Source organism: Macaca nemestrina, chromosome 3 (genome assembly GCF_043159975.1).
Source record: "Macaca nemestrina isolate mMacNem1 chromosome 3, mMacNem.hap1, whole genome shotgun sequence".
Classification (NCBI taxonomy): Eukaryota; Metazoa; Chordata; class Mammalia; order Primates; family Cercopithecidae; genus Macaca; species Macaca nemestrina.
The window spans coordinates 16,904,780-16,927,225 of NC_092127.1; the positions used below are offsets into that span (position 1 = coordinate 16,904,780).

Sequence of the window (22,446 nt, forward strand, 5' to 3'; positions counted from 1 at the left end):
CACAAAAGCAAATGTAGGACTACACTAACAAAGGATGTAAAAAATCTCTATAAGGAGAACAACAAAACACTGATGAAAGAAATAATAGATGACATAAAAATGAAAAAAAAATCCATGCTCATGGGTTGGAAGAATAGATATTGTTATAATAACCATACTATCCAAAACTATCTATAGATTCAATGCTATTTCTGTCAAATTACCAATGTTGTTTTTCACAGAATTAGAGAAAAACTATTCTCAAATTCATATGGAAGCAACAAAAGAGCCCAAATAGCCAAGGCAATCCTAAGCAAATAGAACAGAGCCGGAGGTACCACATTACCTAAAATCAAACTGTTCTACAAGACTACAGTAATCAAAACAGGAGGGTACTGGTACAAAAACACACATAGAGCATGGGAACAGACTGGAGAACCCAACAGCATGCCTACAATCAACTGATCTTGTACAAAGTGGACAAAAATAAGCAATGAGAAGAGAACTCCATATTAAATAAATAGTGCTGAGATAACTGGATATCCACTTGACAAAAATAAGCAATGGGAAAAGGACTTCCTATTCAGTAAATAGTGCTGGAATAACTGGATATCTATGTGCAGAAGAATGAAACTGGACTCCTACCTCTCACCATACACAAAAGTTAACTCAAGATAGATTAAAGACTTAAGTGTACAACCTCAAACTATAAAAATTATAGAAGAAAATCTAGGAAATGCTTTTCTGGACATTGGCCTTGGCAAAGAATTTATGACTAAGAACTCAAAAGCAATTGCAACAAAACCAAACATTGACAAGTGTGGCCTATTAAACTTAAGAGTTTCTTCACAGCAAGAGAAACTATCAACAGAGTACACAGATACCCCACAGAATGAGAGAAAGTATTTGCAAACTACGTATCTGACAAAGGTCTAATATCTAGAATCCATAAGGAACCTAAATGAATCAACAAATAAAAAACAAATAACCCCATTAAAATGTGGGCAAAGGACTCTTCTCAAAAGAAGACATACAAGTGGCCAAAAAACATATTGATACATGCTTAACATCACCAATTATAAGATAAATGCAAATCAAAACCACAATGAGATATCATCTCACACCAGTCAAATGGCTATTATTAAAAAGTAAAAATAGAGGCCGGGTACGGTGGCTCACGCCTATAATCCTAGCACTTTGGGAGGCTGAGGCAGGCAGATCACCTGAGGTCAGGAGTTCAAGATTAGCCTGGCCAAAATGGGGAAACCCCATTGCTACAAAAAATACAAAAATTAGCCAGGCATGGTGGCAGGTGCCTGTAGTCCCAGCTACATGGGAGGCCGAGGCAAGAGAATTGCTTGAACCTAGGATGTGGGGGTTGCAGTGAGCCAAGATTGCACCATGGCACCAGCCTGGGCAACAGAGTGAGACTAGATCTCAAAAAAAAAAAAAAAAAAAAGGTAAAAATAGAATATGTCAGCAGGGCTGCAGAGAAAAAAGAACACTTATACACTGTTGGTGGGAATGTAAATTAGTTCAGCCACTAGGGAAAGCAGTTTGGAGACTTCTCAAAGAACTAAAAACAGAACTACCATGCTGGTGGTTGGTTGCTGGTTCTAAAAATAGAACCCAGCAATCTCATTACTGGATATATGTCCAAAGGAAAATAAATCATTGGAAAATAAACCATTTTACCAAAAGACACATGCACTCACATGTTCATTGCAGCACTATTCATGATAGCAAAGACATTGAATCAACCTATGTGCCCATCAATGGTGGACTGAATAAAGATAGTGTGGTACATATACACCATGGAATACTTCACTGCCATAAAAAATGAACAAAATAATTTCCTTTGCAGCAACATGGATGCAACTAGAGGCCATTATTCTAAGCGTATTAATGCAGTAACAGAAAATCAAATACCACATGTTTTCATTTATAAGAGGAGGATAAGCATTGGGTACACATGGAAATAAATAAGAGGACAAAAGTCATTGATCACTACAAGAGGGGTGGGGAGTAGGGGGTCAATGGTTAAAGAACTACCTATTGGATACCATGCTCACTATCTGGGTGATGCATTCAGTTATAACCCAAACTGCAGTAGCACACAATATTCACTTGCAACAATCCTGCACGTGTATCCCCTGAATCTAAAATAAAAGTTGAACTTAAAAATAGATACTATAAAATAATACAAAAGATCAATGAACTGTAAAATTGATTTTTTTTTTTTTTTGAGACAGAGTTTTTTGCTCTTGTTGCCCAGGTTGTAGTGCAATGGTGCAATCTCAGCTCACTGCAACCTCCGCCTCCCAGGTTCAAGCAATCCTCCTGTCTCAGCCTCCTGAGTAGCTAAGATTAGAGGCATGTGCCACCATGCCCAGCTAATTTTATATTTTTAGTAGAGCCAGGGTTTCACCATGTTGATCAGACTGGTCTTGAATTCCTGACCTTGTGATCTGCCCACCTCGGCCTCCCAACGTGCTGGGATTGCAGTTGTGAGCCACAGCGCCTGGCCAATTTTTTAAACAGGTAAGCAAATGTAACAAATCTTTAGCTAGACTAAGAATGGAGGAGAGAAGACTCAAATAAATAAAATTAGAAGTGAAAAAGCAGACATAACAACTGAGACCTCAGAAGCACAAAGGATTGTTAGGGACTATTATGAACAACTATATACCAAAATATTGGAAACTTAGAAGAAATATATAAATTCTTGTAAATACACAACCTGTGAAGATTGAACCATGAAGAAAAAGAAAACCTGAAGAGATCAATAATGAATAATGAAATCAAAGCAGTAATAGTCTCTCATCGATGAAAAGCCCAACACTTGATGGATTAATTACTGAATTCTACCAAACTTTTAAGGAAGAACTAATACCGATTCTACTGTAACTATTTCAAAAAATCGAAAGGAGGGAATTCTTCCAAACTCATTCTATAATGTCAATATTATCCTGATACTTAAACTAGACAAGTACATACACATACAAAATCTATAGGCCAATATTCCTCATAAACATAGATGTAAAAACCCTAAACAAAACATAATTCAATAAGACATTAAAAAGAACATTCACCATAATGAAGTGGGCTTCATCCTAAAGATGCAAAGATGGTTCAACATATGCAAATCAATAACTATGATATATCACACCAAGAGAATCAAGGACAAAAATATTATGATCATTTTGATACATGCTGAAAAAGTATTTGGTAAAATTCAACATTCTTTTATGATAAAAACTCTTAACAAATTGGATATAGAAAGAAAATACTTCAATATGATAAAAGCCATACATTACAAACCCACATGTAAAATCACACTGAAAGGGGGAAAATTGAAAGCCTTTCCACTAAGATTTGGAACAAGACAAGAATGCTCACTTTCAACACTTTTATTTAACCTAGTTCTGAAAGTCCTAGCCTGAGTAATTAGGCAAGAAAAAGAAACAAAGGTCATCAAAGTTGTAACAGAAGAAGTCAAAATATCTTTGCAGATGACATGATCTTATTTTTAGAAAAACCTAAAGACTCCACTAAAAGTTCTTGGAACTGATGAATTAATTCAATAAAAGTTGCTTTACACTAACAGAAATCAATCTGAAAAGAAATCAAGAAAACAATCCCATTTATAATAGCTCAAAAATACCTATGAATAAATTTAACTAAAGAAGTGAAGTAATCTGTACAAATCAATGATGAAAGAAATTGAAGACACATAAAAAATGGAAAGATATACCATGGTCATTGATTGGAAGAATTAATACTGTCAAAATCTCTACACTACCCGAAATGATATAAATAATTAATGTAATCCATATCAAATTACCAATGACATTCTTCACAAGAGACAGAAACAAATTCAAAAATTTGAAGGGAACAAGAAAAGGACCTAAATAGCTAAAGTGGTCCTGAACAAAAAGAACAAAGCAGGAGGCATCACATTACCTGATTTCAAATTATACCACAAAGCTATAGTAACCAAAATAGCATGATACTGGCATAAAAACAGACTCATACACCAATGGAACAAAATAGAGAACCCAGAAGTAAATCCATGCACTTACAGCCAACTCATTTTTGACAAAGGTGCCAAGAACATTCAATGGGGAAAAGTACAGTTTCTTCAATAGACGATGCTGGGAAAATGGGATATCCATAAGAAGAAAAATGAAATTAGATCTTTATCTTTTATCATATACAAAAATCAACCAAAAATAGATTAAAGACTTAACTATATGACCCCAAACTATGAAACTACTAGAAGAAAATGCTGGGGAAATACTACAGGACACTAGTCTGGGCAAAGATTTTTCTTGGGTAACACCTCAAAAGCAAAAATAGACAAATTTATATCAAGCTAGAAAGTTTCTGTAGAGCAAGGAAACAATCAACAAAGTGAAGAGACAACCTATAGGATGGGAGAACATATTTGCAAACTATCCATCTGACAAGGAAATAATAACCCAAATATATAATGAACTCAAACAACTCAATAGTAAAACCTCTCAAATAATTCAATTAAAAATGAGCAAAATACCTGAATAGACATTTCTCAAAAGAAGACATACAAATGGCCAACAAGTATATGAAAAATGTTCAACATCTTTAGTCATCAGAGAAATGCAAGTCAAAACCACATTGAGGTTATATCTTATCCAAGTTAAACTGGCTATTATTTCAAAGACAAAAAATTAAAAAATGCTGGCAAGGATGCAGCATTTTTAAATTTTTTGTCTTTGAAATAATAGAGAAAGGGAAATGCTCCTACACTGTTGGTGGAAATGCAAAGTAATATGGAAATTAGGGGAAAGAGTATGGAGGGTCCTCAAAATACTAAAATAGAACTACTATATAATCTAGTAATCCTACTGCTGGGTATATTTTCAAAAGAAAAGGAATCAGTACGTAGAAGTGATATCTGCATTCCCGTTTTTTTTTGTGGCGATGGTCTCAATAGTTACCTAAGTGTCCATCATTGGATGAATGGATAAAGAAAAGGTAGTATATACACACAATGGAATATTATGCAGTCATAAAAAGGAATGAAATACTATCATTTCCAGGAACATAGATGGAACTGAAGTTCATTATTTTAAGTGAAATAAGTCAGGCATAGAAAAACATCCCATGTCCTAGTTCATATGGGGAGCTAAACAAGTTGATCTCATGGAGGTAGAAAGTAGACTGGTGGTTATCAGAGGCTGGAAATAGAAGGGAGTGGGGGTGGGCAGGGGGTAAAAAGCGAATTTGGTTAATGAGTACAGAAATACAGTTAAATAGAAGATATACGTTCTAGTATTGACACTACTGTAGTGATATAGTTTGGTTGTTTGTCCCCTCCAAATCTTATGTCAAAATGTGGTCCCCAGTGTTGGAGGTGAGGCCTAGTGGGAGGTGTTTGGATCATGGGGAATGGATTCCTCATGAATTAGGTTTAGCGCCATCCCCTTGCTGGTGAGTGAGTTCTCGTGAGATCTGGTTGTTTAAAAGTGTGTAGCAGCTCACCCCTGTATCTCTTGCTTTTGCTTTCACCATGTGACATGCTGGCTCCCTGTTGCCTTCCACAATGACTAAAAGCTTCCTGAGGCCCTTACCAGAAGCAGATGCCAGCACCACCTTCTTGTGCAGCCTGCAGAACTGTGAGCCAATTAAACCTCTGTTCTTTGTAAATTACTCAGTCTCAGAGATTTCTTTATAGCAATGCAAAAATGGCCTTACACACGTAGGGAGATTATAGTTAACAATAATTTATTTTATATTTCAAGATAGCTAGAGGAGAAGAATTGTAGTATCTCCAACACAAAGAAAAGATGAATGTTTGAGGTGATGGATATCCCAGTTACCCTGATTTGATCATTATGCACTGCATACATATATCAAAATTTCACATGTACCCCACAAATATGTATAATGATTATATATCAAGAAAAATAAAAACAAAAACCAAAAAAGAAAGAAACTACGAGAGCTCACTTGGGAAGGTGACATGTCTATTATCATTATTAAGTCATCCCAGAACATAGGTCACAAAGCAACATGCTGATATTCTATCAGAATTGTCAAAATTCTGTAGACATAGTGTGAAGAGGGTCTTGGGGCTTACCTTAAAAGAGATTTCATACTGTTCTCCGCCCCAGATTTCTAAACCTGGATCATAGCCACCCAATTCCCAAAACCATTTCCGATCCACAGCAAAGAGACCTCCAGCCATAACAGGAGACCTGTGAAATGAACAAAATAATCTTTAAAGGACCGTGAACATTACAGACAACGGCATTTTGCTTGGGAAAAAAGTAAAATTCAAGATATGTTTTAGTGGTCAGCTGTGTGGAATTTTCAGCACTCGTTCTCTGTAAGTGGATATAGGGTTCTCTTGGGTCTGTTACCAAAGTGGACACGGGTGGGGATGGAGAAAAATTCTTGTGAGCATTAAATATTTGCAGTTCAAGTTTTAATGCAACAATTGCCCTGCAGAGCCACATTTGCTCCACTTGTTTGTCATTAATGAGAAATATTACTACATGAGTAATAATAGAGTGAGTGAGAAATATCACTCAATTTTATGGTTTTTCCCCAAACTAAAGGGATCTTATTCTATCAGACAGATAAAAGTATTGAAAATGCTTTTGTAGACAATATCTTTGAGTAATCTCTCAGTACGCATTCACCAAGCATCTACTATGAACAGGTCATGTCCAATTTACAAATTACAAATCGGCTAGTTAGAATAAAATAAGCAACCAGAATTAGTTGTTCAATGTGCTAAAGTTGAAATTTAAACTAAGTCTTTTCATTTTATACTATTCTTTTTAGGCCTTCTCTGCCTTTCTAAGAACTATTAATTTTGATTAAATAATAATTTTCAAGTATTCCACTCATGCTAGGATGCATTCATGTAATAAGATAATTATAACTACTTGGTGGGCCCTGCCCTAAATGTTTTTGCAGTTCAAAAGTGTTCTTGTTTATTTATTTTTTGACTGCTCACTATGCGCTGGGCTAAAGGATAAGATCTATATCTAATTACCTTGATCAATCCTCACAACGACCCTGTGAACAATAAACATCCCTATGCACGGTTCGAGGAATCACGCAGAAGAGGTGGAATGTTGCCCAAGACTGAGGCTAGTGTGTGGTGAGGCTGAGCTAGGGCTCTTTACCACAACACTGTTTCTGTTTCAAAGTTTGGAGGCGAAGAGAGATAACTACATACAAATGGATATGAAACAGAGAACACCCTTATGCAGATCAAGCAAATCGATCAAAACACATAATTGATGTGACAGTTTTGAAAATTTTTTTGAAATAAAGGATATTTATAAATAACAGTACAACATTTTAAATGTTGATATACACAAAAAGATATGCATAACCATAGTAGACACCAATTTATTGATCAACTGAGAACTTAGTCTTGGTAATGCTTTATGAGCCACTTGGAGAACATAAACCTGAATCTGTCTTCAGTGTATTATATAATTCAAAGACTTTGCATGCTAAGATGGTACCTGATTTAATTACTTTAGTCTAGGAATTTTTTGAAGATGTAGGCTTTATGCAGATGAAGAGATTGCAAGACTGGAAGAGGGATTTAGGTTTTTCCCCAGGAAAGTGGGCAGAATTCAGAAAATAATATAAAGAAACTCTCTCATGTAATTTTTTATTTTGTTTGTAATAAAAATCCAAAAATCATATGTGCCTTACTTTATCCCTCTCTCTAGCAGCCTGATCTTTTCCCATTTTTCACCCACTGAATTTCAGAGAGGAATTACAACTGAAGCTGCAACAAACTAGGATTGTAACATTTATCGGGTGCAGTTCCCCAAAGAACACTTTACCAATTGTAAGCATTGCTTCTGCAAGTGTTAGTTATAAGTAGTCAGAAACTCTCAGTCTTATTTAAGCTGAACTGCAAATAGAAAAGTCCCAAGTCATACAAATATATTCTTATTTGATTGTGTAAAACATGAGACAAAGTGCACCAGAACTTACACTGTGCACAATGAATCCCAAAACTAGAACTACCAGAGGTATGGTGTTAAAGATAGTGGGCAAGAAAAATTCTAGGTTGGGTTTTTATTGCAAATTGTCAGAAACACAATAATCTTGTTTTCTTAATGAATTTATAAAAAACTCATGCAGTGTATCTCAGGTTATTTTAGACATATAATAACATAAATTCAGATGGATCTCCTGTACCTTTATTGATGTTCCTACAAAGACCTAAATAAATTAGTATCTCCTGTCTTGATTGGTGTGAATGACAGGTAAGAAATAAACTTTTTATTTACTGTATTTATGTCTTTACTCATATTTGTCCATGAGTTTTAAAAACAGCTTAATTGTTGTGTAATTGACGTACAATTGATTGCACATATTTTAAGTGTACAATTTGATAGATTTTGACTTGTGTGTATCTCCATGCAGCCGTCACTGAAAATGGACCTATCTGTTATTTGTCAAAGTTTCCTTATGTCTCTTTGTAATCTCTTCTCATTTCCTTCCACAGGCAATGACTGATCTGCTTTCTGTCACTGTAGATTAGTTTGCATTTTCTACAATTTTATATATATAGAATTATACAGTATACATGTTTTGGGGGGTCTGGCTTCTTTCATTCAGTATAACTATTTTGAGACGCATCCATGCTCTAGCATGTATCAATTGTTCATTATTTTTAAATTGCAGAGTAGTATTCTATTTGCATGAATTTACCGCAATTGATTATCCATTCACCTGTTAATGGATGTTTGGGTTGTTCCCATTTTGGGATATTACAAGCTGCCATAAACTTTGTGTACTAATCTTTGTGTGGATATGTGCTTTCATTTCTCCTGGGAAAATTCCTAGAAGTGGAATAACTAGATCATGTAGTAGGTATGTCTAATCTTTCAAGAAACTGCCAAACTGTTTTCCAGAGTGGCTGTACCACTTTCTATTCCTGGAAGCAGTGTTGAGTTCCATTTGCTTCAAAGTCCTCACCAAGACTTGTTATGGTCAGTCTTGAAGTTTAGTCATGATAATAGGTGTATAGTGGTATCTTCTTTTGGTTTTATTTTGCATTTCCATAATTATTAATAATGTTAACGTGTTTGTATCGTTTCTGTTTTTCCTAGTAAGTCTGGCTAGAGGCTTATCAATTTTGTTAATCTGTTGAAAGAACTAACTTTTGGTTTCATTGATTTTTCTCTATCGTTTTTCTGTTTTATATTTCATTGATTTCTCTTTAGTCTTTATTATTTTAATCCTTCCGCTTACTTTGGACTTAATGTGCTCTTCTTTCCTGGTTATTTAAGGTGGAAACTGAGATAACTGATTTGTGACTTTTTAAAAATATAGGTGTTTAGTGCTATAAATCTCTTCCTAACTATTGCTTTAGTAGACTACTACAAATATAAGAATACATCATGTTTTTTTTTCATTCAGTTCAAAATATTTTCTAATTTCTCTTTTATTTTTTGACATATAGGTTATATAGAAGTATATAATTAGTTTCTGAATATTTGGGGAATTTTTTTGAGATCCTTTGGTTATTAATTCCCAATTTAATTCCATTGTGGTCAGAGAATATACTTGGTATGACTTGAATTCTTTTAAATTTATTGTGACATTTTAATGACCTAGAATATGGTCTATCTTGGTAAATGTTCCATGTGTATTTGAAAAGGATGTGTATTCTATTCCTGTTGGGTACAGTGTTCTACAAATATTTATTAGGTCAAGTTGGTTGACAGTGTTGTTCGAATCTCCTATATTCTTATTGACTTTACATCACCTTGATGTATCAATTATGGAAAGAGGGGTATTGAAATCTATGACTATATTCTGGATTTGTTTATTTCTTCCTGCTATTCTGTCAGTTTTATGCATCATGTTTCTGTAGCTCTCTTAATAGGTGCATACATGTTCAGGCTTTTTTTGTTGTTGTTGTTCTTGATGAATTAACTTTATTATCGCTATGAAATGACTTTTATTATCCCTAATAATATTCTTCACTCTCTCATCTATTTTGTCTTGATATTATTGTAGTCAGTCCAGCTTTATTTGGATTTGTGTTATCTAAATACTAGTATTTATAACTTTTTCTATCTTTTTACTTTTAAACTCTTTGTGTCTTTACGCTTAAAATAGTTTTCTTATGGGTAACATATACTTGCATCTTGCATTTCAACTGGGTTATTTAGATCACTTACTTTCAATGTGATTATTCGTGTGTTTAGGTTGAAATCTATAATCTTCTTCTTTCTCTTCTATTTGTCTCACCTGTTGTTTTCTTTCCCCTTTTTTTTGTCTTCCTTTTGATTAACTGGATATTTTTCATAATTTCATTTATTATCCTTTTTGACATAACAGTACTCCTTGTTTCTTCATTTTAAGTGGTTTCTTTGTTATCGTAATGGTTTATGGCATATATCTTTCTTTGATCACAGTTTATGTTCCAGTGATATTATGTCACCACACATATATTATAAAAAGCTACTGAGAGTATGGCTGCATTTCTCTTCCCCCGGTCTATGTCTTTGTTATCACACATTTTACTTTTACACATGTTTTAAATCCCCATGTTGTATTATTATTATTTTTGTTTAATTGGCCAATTACCTTTTAAAAAGATTTAAATAATATTTTATTATGAACACCATTTTGTATAGATGAAATTATATTATGAACACCTTTTCTGTATTCTGTTGGAAATAAGTGGCTCTAAGGAAAATTTAAATTGTGACGTATTATGCACAACTGAGTTTGTGGATTAAAATTCATACTCCACCACCAAAATAGGAGTTAACTATTATGCAGTGTTGTACTGAAGTTAACAAGGATGACTGCTTCCCTCATATATTAAAGATAAAAGATTTTAATGTGTCACACTGTTTTTTCATTAGAGGAAATGAAAAAGAGTAGTTTATTAGTTTGAGCATGTTCTTCCAGTCTTTTGCTTTAAACATAATATTAATGACTTGAAACTTTAGCTATGGGCTCCATTTCCTACAATCTCTCACTTGTTTATTTTCACATTGTTTGTTTTCTTGCAAAATATTCTTGCTATTTTTGTTTCCCTGAAAGTGTTAACACATTGCAAGTGTGTTCTAATGTGGCTCTGTGTCCATGTAACTTTTAACATATTAATGTACTTTATGAATATTGCTCACAATATCACAAATCAGGCTTTGAGTTTTGCTACTAATACAAACCTGTTATCCATGAGATGCCTTTTAAAATTAATATGATCATGAAGCAACATGTTCTTACTGAAGATTTTTTATTCTACAGGCCATAGAAATACATGACTTTTCTGAATATTTAGTAGAAATCAATTTTCTATTTTATGTTAAGTCTGTTAAATAAGGTAATAAATATGCTTTCCTTTTTACTTATGGTAGACTAATTTACTTTTCTATAACAATTTTTATATTCTAAACTTAGCTAAATTTTAAATTAATGAGGCTATACGGTAAAGTGTACTAAAACCATTCTTTATTCGGTATCAGCAAGAAACTCTTTATGTTTTCATCTGTGAATGCATTTTTCAAAGTGTGTAGTTGGTCATCTTCTCTAAACCAAGATACAGTACTTAATGCTTGTAGCCTTGAGTGACTCCTACAGTATTCTAAGGAGTTGCTGATCTTCCTAATATTCTCTGTTTCACATATTGACTCTCTATGCCGTAAATGAAAAAAATGGTGCAGTTTAATTAAAAAAAATTATCTGGGCTGGGTGCGGTGGCTCAAGCCTGTGGTCCCAGCACTTTGGGAGGCCGAGACGGGTGGATCACGAGGTCAGGAGATCGAGACCATCCTGGCTAACACGGTGAAACCCCTTCTCTACTAAAAAATACAAAAAACTAGCCGGGCGAGGTGGCGGGCGCCTGTAGTCCCAGCTATTGGGGAGGCTGAGGCAGGAGAATGGCGTGAACCCGGGAGGCGGAGCTTGCAGCGAGCTGAGATCCGGCCACTGCAGTCCAATCCGGGCGACAGAGCGAGACTCCGTCTCAAAAAAAAAAAAAAAAAAAATTCTCTGGCTTATTTTTGCCTACTTTCTCACATTTTCAGACAACATTATTTCAAGTTTTAATGCATCTTGTATAATCTTTGGGGATCAGGATAATAAAAAATGATGTTATATTGAAAGATAAACATATATAAATAAATTTATTTAAAAAATTACTTACTATTAAAACTTAGGTTCAGTAAACTAAAGGAGACTGCCAATTTGACCTCTTAGAAAATAAAATGGCTCACAATTTCCATTCATTTCAGTGGCTACAGTGAGCATTCCGGACATGTGGCTTGCAATGTGAATTTGATCAGCAATGAAACGGCACAGTTTCCCTCAGGACTCAGTCAAGCCAAGTCTATAAGCATAAAGATGAACCACATAATTTTCAATTATATAACCAGAAATCTTTAGTTGGCCCATGACTCAGAACACTTGCAGCTAAAATATAATTATTTTCAACTAGAATTCAATTGTGGAGTAAAATGATATTTCAGGTTAAAACACTGTTTTTAAACACTTTGTCCTTTGAAGTATGAAAGCATTGCTTAAATGAGAATTTTGAAAAGAGTGACAATAACTACAGATACATTCATTTGTATAATTTATCTTTAAAAATTATCATTTTTGTATAATTTGTTTACTTTTTATGGTATCATGAGGTTCTATGGGGATGAGAGAGGACTATTGTTCTGGTATGCAAGGAGATGATCACTCTAGGGGCAAAGATAGAGGCTGTTCCTGGGCTGGAAGAAATGTGTCCTCTTTGGAAGGCCAGGATGCAGAAGTGGAGGAAAAAATGGATTCCAATCATAGAAGGCTGTGCTTTCTCCTGACTCATCCATCTTGGAACGACAGATGTATAATGGGAGAAATGGCTCCGATAGCGTGGGAACTGAACAAATTGTGTAAGTGAAGAGGTTTCCCACCAAGTGCCCAGGCCTGTGCCCGGAGACAGCAGTGCTGAGTAAACCAAGGGTTACTCTCCGTTCCATGGACTCTGAGGAAGTATTGAATAAATGAATGATCTATGTCTTAGCAGCATTTCACTTTCTACTTCTTCTACTAGACTGCACTAAACTGCTGGAATTTTTATTTTTTTAAACAGTAATAAGTGGCAACAACAGCGAAAATAGCAACAAACAGAGATTTTCTGCTTTTTCCTTCTGAGAAACAATAGTTAACTTGGATTGTATTCCAGGAATGAGGGGTTCTTTGACTTACCAGTAGAGGACAGACTCCCAAAGTAACAGCATTAATAAGATGGGGATCTCAGATTTGTTAAATCTGAACTAAATGGAATGCAACTCTATGTTAGATGGTAAGAATAATGGTCCCAGTGAATCGTGGCTCCGGTGTCCATGCCCTTGTGTGGTACACTCCTACACTGACTGGCTTGGCCAGGTGACTTGGTGTAGCCAACATCAACAAATGTGGTGCAAGCACAGGTCTTATGCACTGAGGCTTGCACCCGTTCTTACTGCTTCAGGAAGCCTGTTGGAGACACGTGGCCCAGATGACAATCAGCACCAACTACCAGGTATGCAAGTGAGATGGTCTTAGATCACCCAGCTCCAGCTGAACCACCAGATGCCCAGCACCCCATGAAAGACACCAGGTACAGGGCGACCAACTGTCCCGGTTTGCTTGAGACTGATGAGTCTCCCCAGATACTGAACTTTTAGTGCTAAAACTGGGAAAGTCCCAGGCGAACAAGATAAATTGTTCACCCTATTTAAGAGACCAACAGAACAACCATTTAGTCAAGCTTTGTCTGAATTTCTGACCCTAAGAACGGTGAACCAACAAAATGGTTGCTGTTTGAAGCCACTGAGTTCTGGGACGGTTTGTGGTATACCCATAGATGGCAGATAACAGACCTCATTTTGAGATTCAAGCTCTTAAAGGAAGATGTATTGGCATTTCCATTATGTTACTGACAGATGAAAATAGCTTTTGATAGACGACAGGCTTTTGGGTAGTTTCTTTATTTCTAAAGTCTCTCTGAAATAGGCTCAATTGTTTTGGGGTCATTTTGAAAAGTTCTCTGCACTCATATGCTAGGGTATATTGCAAAGCATAACTGGATTTACGGGATTTCAGAGCTTCTGAAAATGAAAGTGGAAGCTGCTCCTTAAACATAAAAAAAGCTCTCTGTTTTCCTAGATTTACAAATGCAAATGCAAATGTTTAGAAAAGAGTTAGTAGAAAAGGAATAAGGCCAACTAGTTATCCAAAAGCAGGTGGCAGAATTATGACTCCTCAGCTTTTTGGATAAGATGAGGAAGAAAACAAAATTATAAATCATGGTACAAATTTTGTGCTATTTTGTACCATGATTTATAATTCTGTTTTTATCACACACATAATGACATATCATACTGTTATGGTTTAAAAGGTTTTATAAGATTGAATATGCTTTTTGCTGCTTACTTCATATGTAGAATAGTAGACTCCTCTGTGAAAGGATATAAAGACTTGATGGAAATCTTGTGTATGTCGGTACCAATTATATAAGGCATTAAACCAAACTATAGCCATAAATATTGTGTGAGGGCCTCGGTTTGATGTTTCAATTAAGCTGTTGGTTCTGAAGTGGCTCAGAATATTGCTGCCTCCATATCTTCAGTGGTTGGCACTGATCTTTATATGAGATGAAACTGAAAACCGTGGATGCCTCTAAAGGACTACATCAACAATGTTAGTGGGTTCAGGAGGTAAATAGATAAGATGCTGTAAAGATTTTTTCAGCCTTAGTCTTCTGTTATGTGACCAAGATGCTTTGTCCCTCAGTTACTTTTATGTGGTCAAAAATGTTTGTGTGTGTCTGTGTGTGTGTGTGTGTTTATGTATGAGCAAAGGGAGGATCTAACAACAATGGAGGGTTCCAAAATTCCCTTCCTCGTTCCTACAGTAAGTAATAGATGGCTTCGCCTGGTGGATAGAGCTGATCTTTCCTGCTGTTTAGTGGGTGGATGATAAACAATCTGCTGGGGTCACCCACACTCCACTCCTAAAAATGGCAGAACACATCTTGTCTCCTTTGAAGAAATCTCCTCAAAGGTGTCTGGGGACATACAAAGTGGAAATATGATGGCTTATTTTCTTAAGTCATTTCCTGTCCATTTCTCTCTGAGGAATGAGAAGGATTGGCACCTCGGCTTAAAGTATAGATTTGGGTTTCTTTTTATGTTCCAAAATTATGCCCCTAGTCTAATTATCCAGTAATTCTTATTGGATTCATTCATTTCTAATTTCTAAGCGACCTTAGATTCACATTACATAATAGGATAATGACCTTGGTAATGTTTCAATTATTAATCATTTTCTTATGCAATCTCAGTGCAAACTCATCCTGCCTGAGAGGAGAAGTGAGGTCACCTTAACACTAATAGCCAGATGACAAGGGTCTTTGGGTCCATCTGTGTAATAGCAGTGCTTCAGTGTTTTGCCCATTGGATTCTCCTGGTTTTCTGAGAGTCCCCAGGGATGTGACCATATCCTCAGAAACAAGTCTGCTCGTGCTTTTCTCCTCTGGCCCATGAAGTCACCTTGCTATAGTGCCTGTTGCCAGCCCCCTCCAGCTGGTAGCTGCTCTGCCAGCCGTGGTCGGACTCCGCTGCTCGTCCCCTGGAGTGGCCTTTCTGGGGAAGGTCACCCTGGGACCTAGGCCTGGAACTGTGTGTCCTGTCCTAGGCTTGAGTGCTAAAGCCACACTGCGAATACCCCGAGCTTCACAAAGTCTTCTGTCAAAACAACTCTTTCTCTTTTGGAATTCACCTTGCTCTCCACAGGGGCCACCATGCAGTCTCTCAGGCCAGACGGGAGCGGATGCCATCACGTCACCTTGAGGTTCCCCTTATTGCCTTTGCTCCTCTCCCAGCTTCCCAAATGGTTCTGTAATTCTTTAGCTTAAAAAACTGCCAACTGCACAACTAGCGACACATGTAAACAGATGCCCCAGGGTGTCACCAGCTCACCAGCACTGTCAGTCTCTGAATCCCACTTTGGGCTTAGCAAAGGTACCTAGCTTCTCTTACATAAAACATAGATTAGATCTCATAACATTATCAGGATGGGACTCTGAAACCCTCCTGTTTCCCACCTCGTTTGTCCTCCAACATGACCTTTGCCCTTTTCTAAATCCATAATTTGGTACGGAGGGGTCCCTGAGACACTGACACAAAGTTGATGAGTGCACATTACTGGGCTTTAGCTTCCGCATCCCGTCTTAATTCTAGTCTATCTGTTTCCATATTCCCTTACACTCTCCAACTAACACTGGAAGGATCCTTTCCCATTGCTCTCCCCTCTTTAGTCCAGGCTCTTATCTCTCCCATGAACACCAACATCAAAATGTGATGTGAAATGGCAGAGCAAATCACTGACTTCATGTGTATTGGAGAATGTTAAAAACTGAAAGTACCCAGCGTAGAGGGGAGAGCCTTTCTTCTAGGATACAAATATAACTTTTCATTCACGGAATAAATGCTTGTTATTAAAATCCAAGCATGCTTGAAACTGCAGGAAAGCTTGTTTTATGCTTCATTTATTTAATACACATTTGACAGTTTCTTCTTATGAAAACATTACTCCTTCATCTTAGTAAGGAAGGCAAAATATGCTTTTTCTCTACAGCACTGATTGCAACTGAAAGGCAATTTTGGTCTCATTTCCTGACACTTTATATCAAGCAAAAATTTACTGCATGTGGCATGGATTTTTTAATACCTCTGATCAGCCCATTATCTTTTAATAAATTTATACTGTACATTTACACCCTTCTTAATGACCTTAATTTATTAAAAACAAAACAACAACAACAAAAAACAGGACCTGAGGAAAAGAGTTCTTAAGCAAAAAGTCTATAACTATAACTTATCAAAAGTCTAGAAAAAAGCATCACCTTATTAGCCCCTCTAGGTCAAGCCTATCCACAAAGAAGTTTCATCTAACTCTGACAGGAGGGAAAAACAGCACCCTTGTAATGTTCTGTTTCTACCTGTCTCCCTCACGATCTATGGCGGCTTTGAAACATGTTCACAAAATCTTAAACCACTTCCGATTGAGAAGTGGGGTCTGTGTCCCTCCTTTTGAATCTGGGTGTGATTGTGGGTGCTCTGACCCATGGAGGATGGCAGACTTGACCCCCTGTGACTACCGAGGTGCTTTATGAAAGACCATGTAGCTCCTGTCTTGTTTGTTGGAACATTTGATCGTGTAGCTCTGAGTTATCATGAGAGAATTCAGCCTACATGGAAGCCACCAGGCTAGGAGGAAGCACTGAATGTTGAGAGTCTTTGTAACACATTAAGTAGCATGGTTTTGATTGGGAACTTCCAGTTGTTATTCTTTCCTCCATCATGGAGACTGGTGGAAGGGTCTTTCCTTGCATAAATGCAAACACAAAATTTTGTATAAAGATTCAAGGGAATTATAGATGCTCCTGGAAGGCCAATCCAACAAAGTTTATGAATCTTGGGTTAATAATTTTAGCCGGTATGTGACTGGGTACCACTGAATAATTTTAATGAGACTAATACATGCAGGTTTCTGTTTTGATTGGAGTACTCGGATGGCATAGCGAGGGTGAGTTTCAGGATGACAACACCAGAGCAGAGAGCCCCATTGGGAGGTAATGGCAGTCCAGGAGAGATGAGGCACTTTTGCTAGTGCTGTGGAAACAAATATAAATAGGATGAATATTTAAGAGGTAAAATTGGCAGGATATGGTGATTGACGGGAGAGGTGGGGTGGCATAGGCCTGTAACGAGTTAAGAAAAGAGGACATGCAAGTGTAACAGAAATAGAAAAGATCAAGCTAAGATTACAGTTTTGGGTCAGAAAGTAAGATCTGCCTACAAAGAAGTGAAATTTCTTTTCTGGTTTGACTCTTAAGCGGACTCCAAAAGAAATCTGGGAAAATGAGTTCCGAAAATGTTTCCTGTAGTTACTCTTTGGAACAATCTCCTGAGGCTAAACAATGTGCTATTCTTTTTTGAAGGATAATTTATTTGGATGGATATTTCTGCATGTTTCTTTATTTAAAGTCTCACTACATTGTAGTGCATCTTGCATTTTTAGGAGAAGATATTTACATTAAAACTCAAGCATGCTGATTTAGAAATCACATTAAAATAGAAATGCTTAAAATAATTGAGATGAACAGAAGGTAATTAGAATAAACTTCTACTAATTTGTCCTAATTGAGGGGAAGGGCATTCAAAATTCATCAAAATCAAAAGTACAGGATGCTGTTTTCATTCACATTTTTATCCTAAAAATAATCTGAGGAAAAAAAATAGTTTCTCCCCCCATCACATAATTGCTTCCTATTTCTGTTCTGCAAATTAGCATGAAGGATACATGTAATCAAAACTCTACTTCTTATGACCACTGTGGACACAAATCAGTGTTGTTATAGCAGAAATGAATCCCCAAATATCTCTGTATCTTTTTGTTTAGAATATACTAAACTTGCTGGGCGCAGTGGCTCACGCCTGTAATCCCAGCACTTTGAGGGCCGAGGAGGGCGAATCATCTGAGGTCAGGAGTTTGAGACCAGCCTGACCAACATGGTGAAACCCCGTGTCTCCTAAAAATACAGTATTAGCCGGGTGTGATGGTGCATGCCTGTACTCCTAGCTACTCGGGAGGCTGAGGTGGGAGAATCGCTTGAACCTGGGAGGTGGAGTTTCTGGTGAGCCAAGATCGCGCCATCGCACTCCAGCCTGGGTGAAAGAGCGAAGCTCTGTCTAAAAAAACAAAACAAAACAAAACAAACAAACAAACAAAAAGCTGTACTAAATTTTACCAGTCTCTCCTAACTGACCATTGAGAAACAATTGTACCATTTGCCTTGAAGGACAATTTTGAGTGTTATTTCTCAACTTTTACATATACAATATAACACACACACACTCACATGCACACACACACACACCCTAGAGTCAGAGACTATAGATCCTACTGTTCCCTCTGTTGGGCTAAAAAGTGTGAATGTGAAGCCTGGAACATGCATGCCTAAAGTATGGAAAAAGAATGAAGGAAAGGTAGATCAGTATAGCCATATCTAAAGAGCCTGTTTGCTGGGTCCATCTCCTGCTTGGGAAGACTGAGACACAGGAGGGCACGTAACCCTGTTTCTGTCGGGGCACATTCATCACTCACAATGGAGTTTCTGAAACCAGGTAAGAATGTGTTCAACTTGTGGGGAGGCCAGTTTGAATGTTCAACAACCTGGAGGAAATAAAATAAAAGCTTTATTTTCATCTTTATTATCTCCTGAGGAAGGGACAAAAAGGAGTTGTTTTAGAAGGCCTGGCCCTTGACATGGCTTGGGACCAGAGGTAATTAGGGTATGGAGCAGAAACTCTGAGAAGAGAGAGAGGCAAAGCCTTCCCCCAATACCCTCTTACTTTTTTTTTTTTTTTTTTTTTTTTTTTTTGGCATTTGTAGTTGTAGCCTCCCAACTCTGTGAGCCAGCAGATGAAATACTCTGGGTCTGAACAAAACATGTTTGCAAATCATTTGTAAGAATATCCACATTTAATGTCAATATGAAACTGTACCCTCAATTGTCCTTGTCTCTTTCCAAGTTATTTTTAGTGGGTCCAGAGAATAGCATACAAGTTTACATGGAATTTACTCCATGACACTTTCTGAGTAAGTACTTTCTTATTTTAATCCTGGTCAGTTTCTCTAATAATCCTGAGATGAATTTATCATGTGCTTGTAATGTCGTTAAAGATTTATCATCAGTAAACCAGGTGTCTCTGTCATAGGCTGGTCTGAACTGTTCAACTATCTCCAAATCAGAGCAGGATCTGCTTAGCTCTGTAGCTCACACTGCCCTGTAACCTGTTCTGTTGCAGCTGAAAGTTTTGAGGAGCAAACTTTTCATTTCATATCAAACCTATAAAACTATTCCTCATAACAGGGACCAAAGAGAGAAATGCACACAGGCCCTGGGCCAAAGCGAAAGGCTATTACCTGAAATAGTCTTGTGTTGTAAAATACAGAAGAAATGGATTCTTTGCCCTGACGTCATAAAAAAATACAATTTTAAACCCACCAGTAACAAAAATATGTACAATTACAGCAGTAAAAGAACAATATAGAAATTTGCTCAGGCTGGACGTGGTGATTTAAGCCTGCAATACTGGTGGTTTGGGAGGCTGAGGGAGGAGCATTACTTGAGGCCAGGCTTTCAAAATCAGTCTGGGCAACATACTGGGACCCATCTTTAAAAGCAAATAAAAAAATAAAAAAAAACCAATAAATTTGTTCAAATGGTAGGCTCTCTTTGACTCCTAGGATCTTAATGATCCTTAAATGTTCTTGTGGTTCCCAGGAAAAATACTTAGGGGTACTCTGGAATTTCTATCTTTTACAAACACCTGATGATGATGATAATGATGATGACAGTAAAGGTCACCTGGACCCGTGGATTTCAGAGAAAATACCAGGGTGTGTGGACTGAGGGAAAAGAAGAAGGGAATTAGGAAATGAAAGAAGTGAAGAACAATCCACTCTGTGTCATGAGTGGGCTATGTCATATCTTTGTCTATTTGGATGAGTCTTTCCAGAGCCTAAGAAGGGGAGACTAACACATGTGAATGTATTGATTAGTTTATGCAGGGGTCGATTTCTCCATTTCTAGAGTAGAGGGTAGAATCCACTTCATGGGAACCAGACAGAATGAGGTGGAGGAGAGAATTGTTCCTAGAGAGAAATCAGGGTGTGGGTACCAGAAGATGGTAAAATGATGCAGGTTGGCATCTAAATGGAAATATACTATAGTCTTTTCTCTAAGAAAGACTATCTATACTATAGTCTTTTCTTAGATAACATTGGAAATAGTTTCACATTATGTGTTGAGAGTGAGTGTTAAGGACTGAACATAGAGTAGTAGTTAGGAGCCTAGACTTGGGAACCAGACTGATGTGGGGATAGAAAAGCCCACTCCCCTTTTCTCATGGAGAAATCCCACCTCTACATGCACTTTATGCTTCAGATCTTTCTGAATCAGGTCATGCCCTTCTTGGCCCCTTTCCTTTTTCTGTCTTTTTCTCCAGCTCTCTTGTAGATCTTTCCTGATGCACACTCCTCCAATAAATCAAATATACCCAAATCTGTGTCTCAAGCTGTGCTTTCAGACAACTCCACCTATGTCAGTTTCCTTACTGTTTATTATTTATTTTAGGAATTTATATTAGGTGGATTTGATTTATATTCATCATATTAAGCCTGTCTTCTTAAATATTTTGTATGCTAAACTTACTAGTGGCCAGAAATTATTTGCAGTAGAATTCTTCTGTACCCTTGACTGAATACAATTTTCTTATCCACACTTTCTGCTTTTTAAAGACAGCTCTATGCCTTCCAGCATAGAACATTCTCAAATACACCAAAGAAATCAATTATTTGGAATTAGATCTAGTATTTAATGTCTGCACAATTAGTGGAATGCCAGGATATAACTACACATTAGCAGGTTGTCATGGAGCTTGTCAGCCTGATAGATTGTTGTGTGCTGAGAGGTAATGGCCAGAACAAATTTTAGAAGGAAGGGTTGTGTTCCTCAGTTCATTTGTTCAGTGCCCTCCAGTTCCAGGATTAAAAATAGGAAGGAAAAGCAAAAAGGAAAAAGTGCTCAGTATTTTGATTTGTGCAGTACTCCATGAATGGCCTTCTATATACAATTTCATCTGATGCTTAGACCAGTGATGAAGTACAGAGCATTGTTCTCATATGGGAATTGGGTCCCACAGGTGCCCAGCACAAGGTGCTTCCATTAGAAGTTTCAGAGACAGGTCTTAATGCAGATCGGCTAATTCCCAGCTTGGTGCTCCTGTTATATTCCACCAGTGAAATAGCTAGATAAATTTACATTTCTATTTGCCCTAGTAATTCTTGGAATTTATAGAGCTTGCAAAGATCCACTGGTGCATTGTTCTGAAGTACAATAGTATGCATCTTAAAAGCAGGTTTTCTCTGTTATAAAAAGGCAGACAATTAACATTTCAACTGCCTGCATTCTTTCTTCTTAGGAGATTTTTATATCATATATTCATATCCTTTTTAATCTCCCTAAATTTTATAATATTTTCCTCTTCCTAGCTCCCAAAGATGCTGAGCAGATAAAGTGTGAAAAAGGATCTTCCATGTGCTTTGACCTACTCGGAGGCAGGGTCTCCATTTAAGCTGGTGGTATTAGCTCTAAGAACCTGTGATTATTGCATAGTGTTGTGATGGACTTTGCAGGATTTGAATCATTTGTCTATATTTATGCATCCCTTCAGGCATTGTAAATTGCAGCCACCAGGTCACCCCTGGCTTCTAAATATTCAGTTTTGGCCGTAAATAGAATAGAAAACTGCATGTAGCTCATTCTATTCATTGCTATGTTCTGGTAATACAAAAATAGAGCCCGAAGGATCCTCTTCTGGA

General features: G+C 36.9%; 1 protein-coding gene across 5 annotated transcripts in view; it reads right to left on the minus strand.

The window, feature by feature from the left end:
• LOC105466678 (polypeptide N-acetylgalactosaminyltransferase like 6) overlaps window positions 1-22,446 on the minus strand; it is a 1,213,852-nt gene that overhangs the window by 149,735 nt on the left and 1,041,671 nt on the right. For all 5 annotated transcript variants that reach the window (XM_011715760.3, XM_011715757.3, XM_011715758.2 and 2 more), the window contains one exon: window positions 6,101-6,218. In XM_011715760.3, coding sequence (XP_011714062.2) covers window positions 6,101-6,218 — 118 coding nt within the window. The remainder of the gene's footprint in view (window positions 1-6,100; window positions 6,219-22,446) is intronic.